Source organism: Triturus cristatus, chromosome 1_2 (assembly GCF_964204655.1).
Source record: "Triturus cristatus chromosome 1_2, aTriCri1.1, whole genome shotgun sequence".
NCBI classification, from domain to species: domain Eukaryota; kingdom Metazoa; phylum Chordata; class Amphibia; order Caudata; family Salamandridae; genus Triturus; species Triturus cristatus.
In genome coordinates this window covers 1,162,444,424-1,162,465,039 of record NC_140580.1, presented here as the reverse complement: position 1 = coordinate 1,162,465,039, position 20,616 = coordinate 1,162,444,424, and the positions used below count along the sequence as shown (strand labels likewise).

The window sequence follows — 20,616 nt, the reverse complement described above, 5'->3', positions numbered from 1 at the left end:
TCAGGGGCGCAGCAGTGCTGAGCTGAAGCAATTAGGCTCAAAATTGAAAGTGGCCCCAACACCAAAAACAGCGGGGATGAAAGGTGAGCATAAACATAAGGAACCCAAGGGTCGAGGTCGAAAGAGTACCATTGGCGGTAAACCCTCAGAACCAGCCTCGACTCCGAAAGGCGACTGAGAGCATGAGAGGGAACCAGAGTTCCAGAGAAGGAGGCCTCAGTGCTGGAGAGAAAGGGTGCCACACTCAATGTCAAACAAAGTTCTCTTGATGTCGAAAGAAAGAAAGGTAAGCTTGAAGCTGAGACAGACGCCCTCATGCAGAAGAAGAGGTAGATTGACAATTCCCTCAAGAGATATCACATCTGCGAGGAAATCGGGTGTATTATATTGTGTGGTTGTGAGAGCTCAGCGTGTAAAACACTTACCAACCCCTCTAGGTCCAGTAGGTTTTGTTTGTTAAACCTTTAGCTCAATCTTGGGTAGCTGTGGTTCTGAAGGCAGGCTTTCTCAATGGAACAAGTGTAACGCATTTAGACAGCACCAAGAGAACTGAAAGAGAATTAAACAAAGCACTCAAGAGGTCTGACACCAAATTATAAAAATAGTTTAGACTGCATCATTTTTTGCACCAAAACAAAAAAGATCCGCCGGAGGTGTCCGGTGATACAGAATTTACAAGGTATAGTAAATCAGCACTTTTTACTCAACCGCAAACAAGCACTGGCAGTTCAACTAATTTGACACTTTTTCAAGAAAAACTTGGGTAGGTAGCAACGCTGCTACTAGTAGTTACTTTAGGTGACAAACTCCGTCAGGGAGTCAGTCGGGCCTCAAGGTCGACTTCCAGCATCAGCATGCCCTACCAGTCGCTAAATACAGGCTCTTCTTTTCGTGGCTGTAGCTTGCCTTCTGCAGTCTGGTGACTTTCGCGGGTCCTGCAGTGATCCAATAATCTGGGCTACCAACTCGCCCCAGAAAGTTTCTTCAGCTGTTGTGGCCCTGTGCTGTGAACAGGAAGCCAGCCAACTGACCACTTGAGTCTCCTACTTTGACTGGATTCAGGATTCGTCTTCTCGACAAGCAGTACACAGCAGGCACAAAACCCTTGTTTTTTGCTAGCCACCAGGTGCAGCAGGTTCAGTCCACGTCGGTGCAGCCTCTCTTCGCTGGGTCCCTGGTGCAGCAGGGCAGTCCTTCTTCGCTCCTCTTCTCCAGTCCCACAAGATATGAGTTTTGGATGCCAAGGGTGCCCTTTTTATGCCCAGAAAATGCCCTCATGGGAGGTTGCAGTCAATGGACTACCACGTTCCCTCCCTCCTTATTTCTACTTTCTGTGAAGTGTGGTATTTAACTATCTCAGAAAGCTCCATTCAGCCCTTTTCCAACATGGCAGACCCCTCTTTTAGCGTGCAGAGCTCCCTCGCCCAACCCAGAATTGTGGCTACCAAGGAAGTTACACACTCCTGAATAAACCGTTTGACAACTGGTTTCCAATCTCTGCCCCTAGTGCCAGCCTGTTTGCCTATACAGTAGAGTGACCCCTCTCCCATTTACCCTTCGGCGGCTTCTACTTTGAAGGTTTTGGCTAACACTCGTTTGGCTTCCTGCAGACGAATTTGACACCTTCAACACCGCTCCCCTATGCAGCCTTCTATTGTGTCCTCTCCTGGGCATTGTTCACTCCTCCCCAGGATGGCAGGAGGCTGTCTGTGAGGACAGTCCTTGTGTGCGACCGTAAACGGGCACTGGATATCTTGGGCAACTAGAGAGGCAACTTCTAAAGTTGCACTTTTCCCACCAGTGACATTAAATTCGATCTAAGAATTATATTGGACTTAATGCACTGATTCTTGTGTTACCTGACAGCGCCAACCTTAGTATTCTCATTCAGAAGCTAGCAGGGCTGGGGTGCCCGCCTCCAGCTCTGCACTTGCCAAAGGGGCTGCTAGTAGTAGTGCACAGTAAAAACGACAATTGAGGGCTTTTACTTTTGGAACATGTTAAAGTGCATGTTCAATATCCAGCACCCTGCCTTCGAGCTCGACAGGCCTACCTTAGGGGTGACTTACATATATTAGAAGGGAGGACTATGGCAAAGGGAGTTAGCAGTTTTAAGCTGCCCTTCCAGTCTGCAGCGGCGGACTGGGAGCCATGTTTTACCTTCTCCCACTCAGGGTGGGTAACTTCCATGCCCTGGGTACCCCATGTACCATATACTAGGGACATGTAAGTAAGTTAGGCTATGCCAATCGGTATAAGCCAATTAAACGTGCACCATTCGAATGCTCAGAGCCCATTCACTGAGTACTGTGTTTCAAGGCTCAGGGTATTTCAGAACCATTACACCAGTGCCTAGTAGGCACAAAGTGTGGGGTCTGGGGATAAAGCTCCAAAAAGCCTGTTTCCTTTCAACATCCCATTGATGCTCCAAGCAGGAAAGGAGCAAGAGGTAAAACTGGTAGAGCTGGAGTCTCCAACAACCCCTGAGCCCAAAGAGAAGGACGGAGAGGAACTCTTCTGCGAGCAGGAAGAAGGTCAGTTAGATCAGTTTCCTGCGAGACCCAGAGGAGGAAGGGTGGTAGGACACAGAAGTCGGCTCCCTCTAGGATGGAGTTGACACCTCCCAGGACCTTCCTATCAAATGACATCACAATGTAAAATTCTCTGATCAAAAGGCCAGTGGACTCATATGGTGTCCAACTAGAGGAAGAACAGACTGAGTCCTGTTCCCTGATGGAAACCCTCTTCCCAATTCCGAGGTAAACCAGTTTCTCCCTATGCTGCCACGTGTCTCAGACAAGGACATGAGGCCTTCAAGGAACCGGCGACAGCAAAAGCGGGGACCCCAAAGGTAATCAAGAATTACAAGCGTTCTTTGTAAGAGCCCCCTTACATCAGAGGCAATGTGGGGGCAGAATCCATTATCGTGACTAGTGCATTCAAGAGGGAAAATGCTCCAACCACCATGGGTCCCCACCGGGCAGGGAGAGCTAGAAGATGGAAATGATGGGGAGAAAAATGGAGAGGCTGGCTGCAACCCAGTAGAGCATCACCAACTTTAACACTCTCCACGACCAATATGCTCACCAGCAGTGCGAGGAAATGTATGCGCTTATGCAGCATCTCCTGGACCAATAGCAAGCCAGAGCAAACAGGCTCGCCCAAGAAGGCATGGCTATCTCGAATCAGCACTAGAGGTGGTGGATATGGTGAGTAGACAGCTGTGTGAGGGCACTGCCCTGAGAAGACACGCATGGCTATGAGTCTCAAGTTTCAAACAGAAGCTGCAAGTCATGGTGCGAAATATACCCTTAATGGGCAACAACCTGTTGGGCGATACACTGCAGAAAATGAACAGCAACAGTGCCAAAGCCAGGGGAGTTCTCCAGTTCAGGGGATTTCTCTGAGGAGGCCAACACAAAGAAGACCGTCGGTTAGGGGAGGATCACAGTCAGTCGCCCCTCACACCAGCTTTGTGCCTAAGACAGCTCACTGAGCACACTGCCTCAGTGGCAATACCCCAGCACAGCAAGCCAGCCCATTGGAGGGCGGCCAGAAGAAGATGCGCCTTGTCTCAAGCAGCAGGGCATCCGAGCAAATGACTCGCCATCAAGCCCCTCCCTACACTCACACCTATAGGATTCAGAATCCGAGGGTTTCTCAAAGAACAGGAAAATAATCACCTCAAACCAATGGATTTGAAACATGATACAGCATGGGTAATATGGAACTGGTACAAACCCCACCAAACATAAGACCTAACACAGGGGGCTTGATTCATAAAGGTAAAATAAGACGACTACACCAAAGAAGCCGGCAGAGGGAGCAGAGAGTGATGCTGTACGTCAAAGTGGAACAGATTCAAAATTGGTGTAAAGGACAAAGAGCAAAACACTAGTGGACACAAGGAGCCACGATGGTCAAGTATCTCACCCGCACTCTAGTTGAGGGATTCTGATACGTCTCTCTTAAGGTTCACCTCTCTGCCATAGTATCATACTCCAGAGGGGTCACAGGTTGAAGTTTCTTCAAAGCCCCAGTGATTTAGGGGTTCCTGGAATGGGCAAAGAAGATAGACTCACCAAGAACAGTGGACATAGGAAGGGCGGTCAGTCATGTAGTACTTACGAGATACAAGAAATATCAGGAAAACTAACCAGTTCTTCGTCTCATTCTCACCAACCAACAAGGGCGCACTGGTGAGCAGCGAGACCATGCAGGGTGGATAGTCTAAACAGTCCAGACATGCTACAAAAAAGCTGGTGTAGTGGTAGCGCAAGGAACCGGAGTGCACTCTAAAAGGAGTCAAGGCGCTGCATTAGAATTCACAGAGTGACTCCATGATGGACAGATGGATGGCAGCCTTGTGGTCTTCCCCACACACCTTCACAGAGCAAACAAAGAGGCACAGGTGGGACAGGAAGTGCAGAAGCTCCTGTTTGCATCCATAAAGTAATTTCAAACCAACCTCCCAGGGCGGGCCAATACCACTACATAATCAATTCACAGTTGTGAATCCAGAAAAGATTCATGGTGCAAAAGGAAATGGTTACTCACCTGCAGGAGTAGTTTTGCAGCGTGAAGCATATTCTGGATTCACATACGACCCTTGCACCTCCCTGTGGATAACAAGAAAGGTCAAATGGAAGTGAGAAAAATACGGGAAAGTCACAACACGCATAAAAGTAGTCAAGGGAAAGGGGGAAAAAGAATCTGAAGATGGCGACCGTGCAGAGGGACTTCCAAGGTGGGCATCTGATGTCACCGAGGGAAGGGCGTGGCACAGACGTGGCACAAACTGGTCAACAATGACCCGTTTGGGCAATAATTCCTGAGTCAACCACTAGATGGTGGAATAATGCTCAGCAGGTGAATCCAGGTGAATGTTCAAGCTGCAAAACTACTCCTACAGGTAACCATTTTGGTAATTGAAGTTGAAGTGGCCCCAGTACTGTAAGCTGGCCCTCAGAAAACCTCTCATCTGAAAGCTGAAGGTTGGGTGAGAAGTGTGAGTGTGTGCTTAGATGACAGAGGGTTGAGCAGTGCTCAGAGGGGTGCACAGTCTCGTGGTGTTCCCCGAATATCCCTGTCCCAGCTAGTGGCTGGGAAGCCCCGTTGGATGTGATTCTCTCTGCTGAGAGGCCTTGTGTGCTCTTGTCCTCTCTTTCCTTGACCCGTTACAAGCCTCCTTGTAAAAATATGGATTGAGGGGGGGGCGCAAGATGCAGCCCGCATAGCAGCCACGGTTTCATATTGTGTATGTGAGACATTTCTCTGGTTTCAGCTGGCCTATGAGTGACATTCTTCTGTTAAATGTGTTTCACTTCGAGTTACTCTTGCTCGCCACTAAATAAAAGGAATGACCAGTATCTGAAGACCATATACATGCTAGTCCTCTTGGCGTTGCTAATGCTTGTTAGCAATATCAGTTCAATAGATAATAACAGGGATTTTTTTCTGAGTAATTGGAATAGAAAATGTTTCAATTCTGTGAACATGAGTTGAACATTCTAGGCCAGTGGAAGGGACAGTGGTCGTCAGAGTGTCTCAAACACGCCTGTTCTTTCCTTCACACCCCTTCCCTCTGTAATTTCTCCATTTATCAGCTATGTTTGCCATCTCTTTCCTCACATCTTTCTGAAATCCTCCATCTGCATATCTCACAAGTCATCTCCTTCCACTTTGCTTCTGTTGTTTCATGGTGCTGTCGGTATTTCGACAGCCGTGTACCACCTTCACGACCCTTCACATAAAATGGTAATTAGAATTGGCATATGTGTGACCATGTGTGCTCGGCAGAGAGGATTGGAGGAGCAGCCTGTCGCTGAATCGACCTTGACCCACCGACAGGCCTGTAAAATTCTTTCACTGACTTCAGCCTCAAGTCCATAGATCTCAGACCTGCTCAGTCAGTCACACCCTCCCATAACCTTAAGTTACCCCTACACCTGGTGGTGACTCAGTTCACAGCACGTTGAGAAGTCACTGGTCTCTGGATAGGTTTTATTTTGGATATGCTTGCCTTAAGGGTGGTTCTAGAAGGAGAACAGCAGACTGGAAATGTTATTTAGTAACCGGTACTGTCTCTGCCCTTTTGCCTTCTGTGTTTGAAACATGAGGGCGGAGTCTCAATGCACCATGAAACTTTCCTACTCAGAAGAGTAATCCACCGCTTACTCTTTGTGTTTAATGCTCTACCTGATTTGATGAGAGATCTGTTCGGAGTTTCCGAATCGAGACCCAGTTGTTGTAGTCTGATCATGAGCCCCACAGAGGTGAGACCTTTCAGGACACGTCACCGTTTCCCTGTAGGATAGAATTCTTCTTATGGCACCCAATACCGGAAGCGGTTAGTGGATGGAGGGACACAGCCAATGAGATACATCTTTGATGGCAGACCTGATGATTGAGAGGAAGAAGGCCCTCTGGGCGGAAGAGCACAGCCATGCCCACCAGCACGGAATATAGGGACCTTCTGTAGGAAGACCTTCCTTAACCATCTACCGTCTTTTCACTAGGTGAAGCCAAGCAGTCGCGTCTCGCTGCGCAGCGATGGAACTCTCCGTATAGACATGACATCCCAGGAGCATGCTGGGAAGTACACCTGTGAGCTCACCAATGCAATCGGCTCTGCCAGTCAAGATGTGATTCTTAATGTCCACGGTAAGCGTGTGTGATCTTATAGTGCAAGTCTAACCTTCTGTAATGAGTCACTTTTTCAAACAACTGTGTCATTGCATTAAAAAGGACCCCCCCGTCCGTAGCCCCCTCTTACTTATCACTTATCACTGCCCAAAGTACAGAATACCTCCAGACATTTCCCATTGTATCACAACATGGGTTAGAACATTAGACCATGTTTCTCTGGTCATTGGTTTTCGCTGCCCTTCGGTTCCGCATTGTTAGGATGGGTTTCGAGACTGAGGCCCATCAGCCCCTGATAGACGCATATCGTATGAAGGGTGCACTGGACTCTGCAGCTGCAGAAGAGGGGTCCTCTCTTAGGATTGAAGAGCGGCCCGGTCTGAATCTTGGAGATGTCTCCACACCGTTACATGCGTTTCACACTTGTACCCTTGTTTGTTTGTAGAAGTTCCCAGCATTCACCCTGGACCTGTGAATTACACTACTACAGAGGGTGAGGCGGTCACCCTCCTGTGTGCTGCGAACGGGCACCCCCGCCCCCACATCATCTGGACCAAGGTAAGTCCCACTGGAGAAGACCTCTACTCCATCACTGCGAAGAGCATTGACTTACTTCCGTTCGACACTCCATCTCCCTTCCTGTCTCTGTTCTCTCCTGTAAGCCACGCCCTGTAGTATTAACCTATATACTTTGTTGTGTATGCCACCCTCTGACTCGAGTGTGTGACTCCAGTGTGCCATGCTACGTGTCTGTGTGCCGCCCTCTGACCCACACTTTGTATCCAGTGTGCTTCCACCTTGACTCCACTGTCCTGTGTGACTTTTGTGTCCTGGTTGCCACACCATCTGTGCCACTTTCTGGCTCCTGTAGGGCAAGCCCTGAGTCTGATGTGCCACTCTCGCACTCTGTGTACACTGGGCCATGCTCTCATTCCATTGTGCAGCACCTTTGATCCCGAATAGTACAATTTGATCAGGTGTGCCACTGTGTGTGTTGTGTGTACTGAACACATGACCCACTGCGGAAGAATGTGGTGTCTGTGTGCCATCCCCTAGCTCCACTGTGCCACCCCATGGACCCTGAACGATGCAGCGTGATACAGATCTGCGCCTTTATGTGTCCTGTCTATGGCATACAAGACCCACTGCAGCAGAATGTGGTTCCGGTGTGCCATACCCTGGCTCCACTTTGCCACCATCTAGATCCTGGGTGGTGCAGAGTGATATAGGTGTGCCCCTATATGTGTCCTGTGTACTGCCGAAAGGATCCACTCTGGCAGAAACTGGAGCCTGTGTGCCCTCCTCAGACCCCACGTGCCCTGAATCCTGAGTTGTGTGTTGTGGTACGCGTGTGCACCTGCGTGTGTCCTGTGCACTGTGCACTGCCCGCAGGGTCCACTGCGGCAGAATGTGGATTGTCCGTGCCTTTCTCTGGCTCCAGAGTGTCATGCCTTGGATCCTGAGTGGTGTGGTGTAATACAGGTGTGCCCCTATGTGTCTCCTGTGTGTGTCCTGTGCACTGCACTCAGGGTCCACTGCGGCAGAATGTGGTGCCTTCCTCTGGCTTCACTGTGCCATGCTTTGGATCCTGAGTGACGTGGTGTGGTACAAGTGTGACCCTAGGTGTATCCTGTGCACTGTACAGTGCACTCAGGGTCCGCTGTGGCAGAATCTGGGCTCTCTGTGCCATCCTCTGGAACCAGTGTGCCTCACCCTGTGTGCAAGCCATGTACATGCAGACGTGCCAAGGCTGGATCTCAGTACAGCTGCTGATGTACATGATACCAGGAGTGACAGTGAGGCGTACATGCGTGGTGCTATGTCACGCGGAATTGGGCATCACAGAACATTGCGATGCAGCGGGTATGGTGTCGCTACCATCTTCGCACATACATTACTGCTTAGTAAGTGCTGCCCGAGCCCTTCCCTCTGTCTTCAGGGATAATTCCAAACTTCCTGGAGTGCCAGAGTGGTGCCCCTGCTCTGCCCGCCATGTGTCTGCCCACGTCCTCTCACTCCTCACCACCTCTCGCTTATCTTTCTATTGACCTTACATTCCCCCACAGCCATCCCTTGGTCTTCCTTTTACAGGGGAATGATGTTATGTCTCTGCGGAGCCCGTTTCATCAAATCAACAGAGATGGCAGCCTGCTCCTGCCCCTGCCCTCTGCCAGGGACTCTGGGGTCTTCACCTGCACAGCTACCAATGTGGCCGGGGTCTCCCGGCAGGAGGTCCGGCTGTCTGTCTACAGTAAGAGAGTTTCAAGCATGGCCTCTGCAGCATGTATGACGCATGAGCATCACATGTATAGAATTATAGAAGTGATGCATAGTATTGATAGAATTAATGTAATTATATTATATGGCTACATTCATGTTTACACTTAAAATAACATATTTCAATATTTTATCATAAATATGCACTTTTTTAACATTAAATTATATTTATTTCTATTTTTCACTTATTTTAGATAATTGATATTTTTTAACATTATTTCCGATGGGATTTTATTTTAATTTCCTACCTCCATTAATTTCTGTTAGAGAGTGTTGCCATGTGTAGTGCTGGACTTACTACTGTTTTTTATAAGTAGTAACTTACTCTCGTATTTTGTGAATAAGCAAAAAGCAGTAAACTTTCTCAAACATCTGCTTTACTCTAAAGTGTAAGTTACCTTCGTGAATCCGGACCATTGTGTTTGACCGCTCATCTATGCGCCTTGACGATATATACAATTCTACATATACATATATTTATATATATGTACCATGATGATATAGCAGTTAGTTGAGGTTTTTATTCCTCGATACTTGTCACCTTGTTGTTTTGACGGATCGAGAGCTGCACAGCCCGTAAGAAGTGTCAAGGTCCAGGACCCGCCATTTAACAGGGTAACGCAAAATGTGTGGGTGCTCAAGTGGAAGGCTCAGCGCAATGACCTAAATTTTCCCTGACTCTAAAGACAGGGCAGAGAATTAAGCCTGTGACCCCCCCCCCCCCCACCCCCCCCCCATTGATGGACATGCACCATCCCGGTAGATCATGCTGACCGCAAGACCTGATGTGTAACTCTGCGCATGTGCGGAGCCCAGGGATGTCCCATCTGGCTTGTGATGATTGGCTTGTGGCTAACAGTCAGGAGAACTGGAATTATGCGGTTGTGTGGCCACTGTGATTATGCATAATTATAGATTTGCCGCATTTGACACATAACCAATCAGATGCCACATAATCTGCAGATATTAACAAAAAAAATTGTTTTTATCTCAAACAGTTTGTAAGTTATAAGAACGCAGAGGCACGTATTGCCGCGCAGTGAAAGGCTCTTTGCAAAGCTGAGCTTGTCACCTTTTTGCTTCTTATTACTATATTTGTGTATTAAAATGACACTAATGAGGTAAAGCCAATGCCCAGACAGTGTTCCCAAGTTTAAAAATGACGAAATAATGTAGTAATATTATTACAAAATGTGCTGCACTATGCCACATAATGTGTATTTTCTTGCTGCATAATTTACTTAACCCTGCCGCACAATCTGGCCCTGTCATGCTGCATGAGTCCAGTGGCCCTGCTAATAGTGCTGGATGCCCACAAGGCATGGCTGCCAGGCACCTGATACAGGCAGAGTGGAGCCCCAGCCTCTGAAGTGCAGGGAGGGCATGCCCAGACCAGCACATCAGTGGCCTCACCCATGTGCCCATTGTTGTTTCCCCCTTCTAGCCAAACCGAGGATCAGCGGCAGCCATTCGCAGGATGTGCAAGAGACGCCAGGACCAATCAAGCTGGTGGGAGTCCTGGGGAGGCAGATTATGCTGCCCTGCGAGGTCCATGGGGCACCTGCCCCCCAGGTGGTCTGGAAGAGGGGTGGCCTCCCTTTGCCCATCACTTCACCCAGGTGAGAGCCGCCGGCACGCTGTATGGGGATGGGTTTAGAAGGTCGGGACGGGGCCTTCACTTGGACAGTGTCTGGGGTAAGCGCTTCCTGGTGATGGGGCCATATGTAAATCAGGATAAATGGCTGCCAGGCAGTTTCAGGTAAACTGCTGCTCACATGTTTAAACAGTGCTTAGTTGGTAAAAAAAGGAATACGTGCCAGCCAGAATGTTTTTTCCGAGCACTGGGCATGCAGCGGGTGTCGGCCTTAGAGCCAATATTAGCAACATGCCCCTCCCGCAAACACAGCAATCTCATAATAAAGAACACACAAGACGCACTGTTTGTTGGAGAAAACATTGCTGCGGGTTTATTTGCATAAGAAAGATGCCAGCATGGTGGGTCAACTTACGGGCGATCCAAGGACAGGCAGCAGTGGCACCCCTAAGCTGCCCTGCCCACCTGAGGAGCCAAATTTCACCGTGGCCCTAACCAATCGGTGCTCGCCATTTTGGGGGATTACCCCTTACATCATGTGGACCACCAGTCCACCCATTTACTCACGCCTCTTGAGGGGGTGGAGCGTATCCAGGCAAGCCCCCGTTGCTCAGATTTACGGGATGTTTTTTCAGAGCACTGAGCATGCAGCGGGCGTTGGCCTGAGGCAGGGGTGTAGAGGGAGTTACATTTAATATTTTTCTCCATTTATTTTTTGTCATGCACACAAGCATCTCCTTCCATAGCTCTGCTTCGATTCTACATTTGTCCCCGCCATGGAACAGCATGCACACCGTCTGGGAGGAAGAACTACAGCCCTTCTTTTATTTCCATTACTGTTTGTGGGAATAGAAGACGGGCTGCCAGTGCAGAACTGTATTGGCTGTGTTTCTATCTCTGTGGGCTGTTGTGGAGTAAACAAAGGGACTGAGAGGTGTGCCTGAGAGATCTGCTTAGTGCTTGAGAGATTCACCTAGTACCAGAGATCCTGGCACACTCCTTCAGAGAGCTACCTGTGGCGGGATCTCTCTACCAATGGCGTGCAAACACGTCCTTGTGCCTAGAGGAAGGCCTGATGCCTGTGAGCTCTGTATGTATGTATGTGTGCATGTATGTATGTATGTGTGTATGTATATATGTATGTATGCATGTATGTATGTATGTATGTATGTATGTATGTATGCCTGCATGTATGTATGTATGTATGTATGTATGTATGTATGCTTTCATGTATGTATGCCTGCATGTGTGTATGTATGCAAGTATGTATGCATGCATATGTAAATGTAAATGTAAATGTTGTATACTTGTAAAGCGCACAGCTGCCCCAGCAACGGGGCGTCCCGGCTCTGTATACCGCTGGGGAACCCATCCTGGCTTTCCCTGTGAGATGGTCCCTACTGGGCATGTCCAAGGTGAAGACAAGCATCCCCGGCGCTGATGGGGCCGTAAGTGGAGATTAAGCAAGCTATTGCCCAGAGTTGCCGAGTAGGATCCATGGTTAGAGTAGGCACCGAGGCGAGAATTATCGAGTCCGCTGACCTTGGCCCAAGACCCTGCCGTGTCGGGAATCGAACCCTGGTCCCGGGCCGACCTCTGCTTCCGGGTCTGCCGCCTCTAACCAGTGAGCCACACTCTATATATATGTATATATGTGTGTATGTATGCCTGCATGTATGTATGTATGTAAGTATGCATGTAAGTATGTATGCATGTATGGATGTATGTATGCATGTATGGATGTATGTGTGTATGTATGTATGAATGCCTGCATGTATGTGTGTGTGTGTATGTATGCATGCATTTATGTATGTATGTGTGTATGTACACATGTATGCCTTCATGTGTGCATGTATGTATGCTTGTATGTATGTATGTATGTATGTGTGTATGTATGCTTGTATGCATGTATGTATGTGTGCATGTATGTATGTGTGTATATATGTATGTATTTCTGCATGTGTGTATGTATGTATGCTGGTATTTATGTACGTATGTGTGTATGTATGCATGTATGTATGTATGTATATATGTATGTATGCCTGTATGTATGTATGTATGCATGTATATATGTGCTTTTCGTTTGCTACCAACCTAGCCAAACAGCAGTGAGGCACTGATTCCAGGAGCTTAATATCTCCCTCTAGTGCCTCAGAGCTCCTCACGGTGCCTGATAACTCTGGTGCGTGCCGGAGAGCTCCCCCCAGTGCCTGCTCCTTCCAGAGCCGGACCGCTGTCCCTTTTGCCTGAGAGCTCTCTCCATGGAACAATCTGTCTACCAAGTGCCTGCCAGCTCCTTCCGGTACCTAGGGTCCAATTTATTAAGGTTTCTAGATGTGGCGTTTGTTTACTTCTTATGTCTACAGAGGTTTATGTTTCCATTTCCATAAGTGTTAGGTTTTGTGACAGAAGCATGTGCAGTAAAGTCCTTTTGATGAAAAGGACCAGCAATGTCACAGAAAACAACCAGATGTTGATTGGTCTCTAAATAAGGCTTAAAATTGAAACTGTTAATAGCTACAAGTACTTGGGGATGTGGTTCGTGAGGAACCTCTCATGGAAAAAGCCCATTGACTCGATGCTGGAAAAAGCTGTTTCTTCAGTAGGGGAACTCTAGAAATGTGATAAAATGTATGAGGGTCCCCCTCTAAGACCAGTATTGGCAGCATATTAGGGGATGATTCGGCCACAGGTCCAATTATTCCCGGGCACCGAACTCCACTCCGTTCACGGAGTTTGCAGAGTTTTACGCACTCTGCGGAGCAGGTGGAGTGTTTTCCTCGCTCGTGCTCACCCAATCCAATGCTAGACCACCTCCCAGCGAGATTTCTCAACCCGGGCGGTCACGGATGGTCGCGACCGCTCACGTTGAGAAACCATCCGTTCATGTTGAGGAAGCTGCCGCTACAGTAGAAAATCTACTCGAGCGTCAGAAAGAAGCAGCGCCCTCTTGTGCTGCGAATGGAGCCGTTTGCGCTGATTTTCCAGCGCGGGTCAAACACCCAGCACTAAAAATCAGCACGGACGACACGACCTAAGGCACTCCACTGCTTGCGGAACTCTGCAAGGCTTGGCGGAGGATTTTTTTCACTTATGCGGAACTCCGCTAACTCCGCCCAGGCCTAGTTTTGCAGCGTGAATCTTTCTGGATTCACTATGCTGTGCATTATTCTGCGGTCTAGTGGTTGGGTCCGGAATCGTAGTATTTTTTCTAATTTTTTTTTTTTTACGTGGCCTAGGTGGGCGTCGACGTCCCACCATTTGGTGTCCTCCCATGACGTCAGCGCGCTTCCTCCAGAAGCTCCCACCTTTGGCCCCATCTTCAGATTCTTTTTTCCACCGTTGGGTCTGGATCGTCACCGAGGAGTTCCAGAGATTTTTGGAAAAGAGAATAGGAAAATCAAGCAGAAAACACCAAAAGTTGGAGTTTTTCAACACACGACCAGGAGCAAAGAGCCGGGATGACGAAGAGGGTGAGTAAGATAAAGAACTTGGATGTCCAACGGAGAATGCGCACATAGGGGGCCCCCTGAGGGCAGGAATGGACAAAACCCCATTCAAATTTTGCCGTAATTGCCACCACAAGTACGCGCAGAAGGACCAGCACCCAGTCTGCAACCTCTGCCTGCCAATCGACCACGAAAGCAAGGATTGCAACGCCTGCTCGGCATTCGCCCCCAAGACCCTCAGAGTGATTGAGAGACTGAGGATTGCAAACTACTCCATGCAGGGGCAAGGACAACCCCCGTCGCTCCGGGACATGGTCCTCTCCAGCGGAGAAGAGGACAACATCGCCGAGGGACCACAGGACTACACGGTCGCAGAGACCAAAAAGAAGTTGACAAAGGAGGTAAGAGAGACGTCAACCCTTAAAGCCCCGACAGACTCTCGAAAAACTGAGCCAAAGTCCTCGAAAGGAGCACTGGCGTCGAAGCACTTGACGGCCACAGCTGCATCCACGGACAGACAGCCCAGCGGACTCCCAGCCGGCGAAAGCTCTAGAAAAGCCTAGGCCACGCAGCACGGTCCCGAAATGCCACGCTCGATGCCGAAGGAAAAAGAGCCGAAGGCGACTTCGACGTCAACATCGACGACCTCGAAGAGAAGCGCCAAAACTCTCGACGCCGAACAAGCGGCCGAAATGGAGAGGAAGAAGAGAAGGCTCGAGGTCGAAATGGACAGTATCCTCCAGAGGAAAAAGGACTTCGACGAAAGGATGAGCAGATACACCATCCCTACGAAGCCCTCGACGGTAGTCGAAACAGAAGTCGAAGAGGAGTTCGACACCACCAACCTGCCGAAAACTCCTGATCCAGCAGAGCAACAGGACGAAGAGGGCCTGTATTATTACGAAGGAGAAGGTGAGGACGATCAGCGAACATACTTGGGCTCGACATCCTCGGAGGCGCAGGACCTGGAATGGCAGGACCTCGATGCAGAAAGCCCATCGAGGCCTTTACCGCCAGACGACATTGGCATCTACAACATTGTCATCAAGAATGCTGCAGCAACATATGGGGTTAAATTAGAGGAAGAGAAACCAAAAGCTTGTTTCCTCTTGGAGACTCTGCTCCCCACTCAAACTAGGAGCCAATTCCTACCCATGCTCCTAAGTGTGCTGGACCGGGGCAGGGACGCTTTCAGGGATCCAGCAGCCTGCAGATCTGTCACCCATAGAACAGAGAAAAAATACAAGCATTCCTCGAAGGACCCAGCATATATCCAGAAATCCGTACCAGCTGACTCCATTATAACGTCAACAGCCAGGAAGAGGGCCAACATTCCCACAAACTCAGGGCCACCTACAGACAAAGAGAGTAAGAGAATAGACCTCATGGGGAGGAAAGTAGAGAGGAATGCGGTGATTCACTGGCGCATTGCGAACTCCAATGCCCTAATAAAAAGGCACGCATACCAACATTGGGAGGAGATCGGGTAGCTGCTCAAACATCTCCCAGAACAATACCAGCAGAGGGCAACACACCTGGTGGAGGAAGGCAAAAACATGGCCAACACCTGCCTAAAGTCGGCCCTGGATGTGGCAGACACATCCAACAGGCTTATGATGATTGGAGTAACGGAGAGGAGGCATGCCTGGCTAAGGATCTCAGGTTCCAAACCAGAAGTCCAGAACAATATTCTGAACACACCCTTCAACGGGGAACAACTGTTTGGGACACCAGTTGACGAGAAGCTGACACAGCTCAAAAAGGATAATGAAACTGCAAGGTCCATGGGAGCTCTGCAGTTCAGAGGGATGAGAAGGGGCACACCCTCAATGAGACCGGGCGGCAGAGGAGGAAGCCAACCGGGAGCATCGCACCAGGCCTTCCAGCAAACTTATCAAGGAAACATCCAGGCGCAGCAGCAAGGTCAGCAACAGCAAAGCTGGCAGTACCAACTGATGGGCCAGTCCTTTCGGGGGCGATCGAACGGACGGGGACAAACGAGAAGAGGGGGACAGCAACCCGCCCCCAAGTGACTCCGCTGTACCAAACGTGCCCACCCAGACAACATCTCTAGAGGGGCGGCACAACAAAAGACTCAAAATGCAATTAGACACACACAAAGGAGAAATCATCGAACATGTAACACCGGTAGGAGGCAGACTAAAACACTTCTTCCAGGAGTGGAAGAAGATAACAACGGACAAATGGACACTCAACATCATACAGTTCGGCTACTGTATAGAACTGGAAAAAACGCCACCAAACAGGAGGCCAACCAACAAAACGCGCTCAACAAGAGAGCTCTCGCTCCTCCTGCAGGAGGCACAAGAACTCCTCCACAAGGAGGCAATAGAAACAGTGCCGTACAAGGAAAGAAACAAGGGAGTGTACTCCAACTACTTCCTCGTACCAAAAGTGGATAAAACGTTAAGACCCATCCTAGTCCTACGGTTCGTAAATAAATACATTAAAACACAAAAATTAAAAATGACGTCCCTACAGGAAGTTATACCACAAATAAGGGACGGAGATTTTATGTCCACTATAGACCTCAAGGATGCCTACCTACGAAAAGTTCCAAAGTGTGGAGTTGGACAATCTAATACTTTTACAACTGTACTAAGTAACAGATACTCTTTTACTTACCTGTTTCCAGGAAATGTCCCAGTGTAGTATCCAGGCATACTACACTGTGTAAGAAAAGCAATCTGAAAGTAATGTACTGGTCATTTTACTAAAAAGCCCATTCAAAGTATGTGTACTGTATTTTCAAAGCATTGCATTTCTCAGTAACAGTACTGTAATCAAAACAAGGTGCATATACAATTACCATCCAAACTGTGTTACAACTGTATGTTTACTGCAAAGTATTTATCACTTACCTGTGCCAGGCTTGCTTGGTTCAAGGAAATAAAATAACTAAAAGAATATTTTTATACAAAAACTGGTCTGAAGTTCAGTCTTTGCGTGTGTGAATTCATTTGCTGACCGAGTGTGTACAACAAATGCTTAACACTTACCTCTGATAAAGCCTTACTGCTCGACCACACTACCACAAATAGAGAGTGAGGTGCGATCTACTTTACCTCTGCCTACCTTTGGGGTTCCACTGGACTCTGTGCACACTATACCTCACTTTGGTATAGTATATACAGAGTCAGCTTCCTACACTGACTGACTGACAGATGCTGATACAGTAGTTGTCGAAGCCCACTTTGGTAGGTATGGGTATAGCTGACACATGTTTCGTCTCAGAGACTTTTTCAAGGCTTTTGTATACCAGGTGCAACTTGTCTGAAAGAAGTGGTTAATGTCGATATGGAAATTGAACAACATCATTTGTCAGAGTTAAGTGAATGTGCAAGAAATTGGAGGTGAAGGGAAGCACATAGTGACGAAGTAAACTTACAACAAAATACTTGCCATGATTTAAAATGCTCACAGCCGAATTGCAGAAAGCATCAGCGCTGTACTCCAAAAATCCTTTAAATCAGAATTATTTATTAAAAAGCAGGAAGCAAAGACCGGTTAATAGCAAAGATGTGCACGCAAGACCCCAATGTTAGGGCATGTAACAGTATGTGATATAAAAGTTATTGACAAGCGCAAAGACAAGCTCAGGCCTATTACCAAGGTGACGGCTCAAGACACTGCGGAGAAAGCGAACATAACCTAGGAAAGGGAGAAACTAGGAAAGAATGAGGTGCATGTCAGAGCGATAAGAAGGGATGAAAAAGGAAGTACAAGTGAATTTAGCTAGAAAAGCAAATAATGACAAGAAACATAGAATTAGGGAAGTCTGTATACCAAAAACACGAGAGAATACAATCAAAGGGATACACTAAAATAACAGAAAACTATGTAACAAGAGAATGAAAGAAATACGAGCGTGAGACAATCGAAGGACAATGTCTGAAACAGCGCCTATGAGCGGTGAAATAACAGCAATGTCAAAGGTGTCAATATGCTCGCAATTCTAATGCTGCAAAGTGAGGAATAAAGCATAACAAGCTGTACATTCAGGAGACCCTCTCCATTTGACATGTCAGACCTCCCGACGTTAGGTCGACGATAGGAGAAGTGGAGAAGCAGATTTCAGCTCTATCTTCAACCAACCTGCGAAGGGTGCACTGATGAGAGGCCAAAGACTTGTTAATAGATTTTGTGGGAGATGATGTGGAAAGGCTGTTGTCCACGTATTCATCACAACAAAAAGATACATATAAAAATAATGAAATGGCTAAATGAACAGTTCCATCCCCCAAAGTAATACTGATTATAAAAAATATGTTGTAATGCCGTGTGTCAGGAACAAAATCAATCTGTGAACGACTTTGCAACATTATTGTGAAAGTTAATAATGCATTGTTAGTTTCATAAGTTTAACAATGCGGAAGCAACAGGAACGCATGTTTGAAGGATGTCACACCACCGTGTTCATGACAAAGTTACCAAAAGAACTGCTAGAGCTACAGAAAACATCACGGTTGGCAAGGACTGATGTAAGAGCAGAAGAACATGCCATAGGTATGGAATCTGGAAGAAGCAGGAAGACACAAGAAATGTGGCTCATGAAGGGAAGGAGAAGGAGAGTCCAGAAATACCCAGAAGACCATAGCAGGAGAACAAAGTGTGCTACAAATGGGGGTTAACATTTCCACATCCAGGAACCTGTCGGGCAAAGGGACAAGAATGCAGCAAGTGTGGGAAGAGCAGCCGCTCGCCGTCTGTATGTAAGACCAGGACTGTTTGAGGAAAAAAAGAAAACATGAGATGTGGCAAAGAAGCAAGAGGCGATACTCAATACAGAAGGCAAGTGGAAAGTGACATGGAAGATGTGTTGTCGAATTAAACATATAGAGCGTCTTAATTTGATAGAAGACGAAGAGGAAGAACAGATGAATTGAATGGATCGGAGTTAAGAAAAAAATAACTTCTGTAAAATTACAAACAGGACAACATAATGCAAAGTTTGTGTTAGTCAGTATGAAAGCATGGACAATAAACCATCTAACATTAATGTTTTCCAACGAGGAGCAAAACATACGACTGAGAACTGGGGCACGTTTCAAGAAACAGTAACTCATGGAAAGGTGGCATCTCAAGGGCAGATATATGTATTCAGAGCAGACATACCATGTCTGGGCCTATTAAAATCTGCACACTTTATGGGACTCAGTGATGTGACAATCAAAATACCAGAGAAACATCAGATAATACAGTGATCTCCACAAGTCCTCATTCAAGGTCTGTGAAAATGAAAGGATTCACAAATAAGTTTGCCTATCAACGAAGCTGTTCAGCAAGTAGCTCAAAGCCTCAAACTTCTACCAATACGTCTTTTGAAAAAAGCAGGATACAGTTCAGACAGTTTCGGGACCAACACCACGGGTCTCCCCAATAGTTGCAGAACCAAAAAAAGGAAGTGACAGAATTTGCAGCTGATTTGATCTGCGCCCCCAAAATAAGTCATTAGAGAGAGAAGGGTCATTACTAGGAGACATTAGAAGCTTCCTGCATGAAGTGACTGCCTAGTGTAAGGTAGATCTGCACAAGGGCTATCATCAACTAGAGTCAGACGAACAATCAGGGTACATAACCGTCTTCTTAACGCTGCTAGCATTATTGTAGTAGGAAAGGCTCAGTTTTCATATATCATCAACCGCAGACTATTCTCAAGAACCTGTCCGGAAAATGATAAGACCTGTAAAAAACAGCCTGCGTTATAGTGATGATATATGATAACCTTGTATTTGGGAAGACGCAAGAGGAATGTGATATGCATTAAATGAGGTGCGACGAAGGCTCCTGAATGCATGATTAACATTGAATGAGGAAAAGCAGGAGTTTGCAAAGAAAGAGTTGGCATGTTTTGAGCACACATTTTCAAAGGAAAGAATGAAACCAGACCTGAGTAAAGTAAAATCAATTCAGGAAATTGAAAGGCCAAATTATGTATCTGATATATGTTCCTTTTTTAGCAATGCAAAATTATGGTTGGTGATTTATACCCTAATTTGTCACAATTAGCACAAGCCGAAGAAGGGACATGTATTCAGCTGGACTGAAGGGTGTAATGCAGTGTTCTGCGGGATAAAGAGCTGGATTCATCTGCAAAGCACATGGCGTATTTTGATCCGCAGCTGCGCAAAGGACTGACTGTTGATGCAAGTCCAGTTGGCTTTGGAGCAATACTGGCTCAACATAGACCAGGCAGAGGTTCGCCAAGATGCATCCTTTGATGAACAGGACAGAGTTTGAATGAAATAGAGAACGCATCCTCTCAGGCGGGAACAGAAAGTCTGGCTTTGGTAAGGGCTTGTGAATGTTATCATCTATTTATTTATTGGAAGCCATAGTAACAGACAAGCAAACACTCCTCACAAGGCCTGGAAATACAAAGAATGACCTGCCACCGAGGTTTAATGACTATTACTATAAGATCACTCATCTGATTATGCGTCACGTCATCCATCGCCTTACAATAGAGACGAGTCAGAGGAAAATCTCCCGGCAGCAAAAGAGCACATACATTCCATATTCCGAGAGTCAATCACAGAAGGAATGAGAGGATGCAGAAAAAAAATGAAGATGTTGCGACCATACAAGAAGTAATTATAAAGTAATTCACACAAAGAAATGGAGACATGG

General features: G+C 47.2%; 1 protein-coding gene across 1 annotated transcript in view; it reads left to right on the top strand.

The window, feature by feature from the left end:
* HMCN2 (hemicentin 2) overlaps nt 1–20,616 on the top strand; it is a 769,579-nt gene that overhangs the window by 322,345 nt on the left and 426,618 nt on the right. The window contains exons 19-22 of the mRNA XM_085613971.1: nt 6,519–6,663; nt 7,091–7,203; nt 8,737–8,896; nt 10,367–10,541. Coding sequence (XP_085470097.1) covers nt 6,519–6,663; nt 7,091–7,203; nt 8,737–8,896; nt 10,367–10,541 — 593 coding nt within the window. The remainder of the gene's footprint in view (nt 1–6,518; nt 6,664–7,090; nt 7,204–8,736; nt 8,897–10,366; nt 10,542–20,616) is intronic.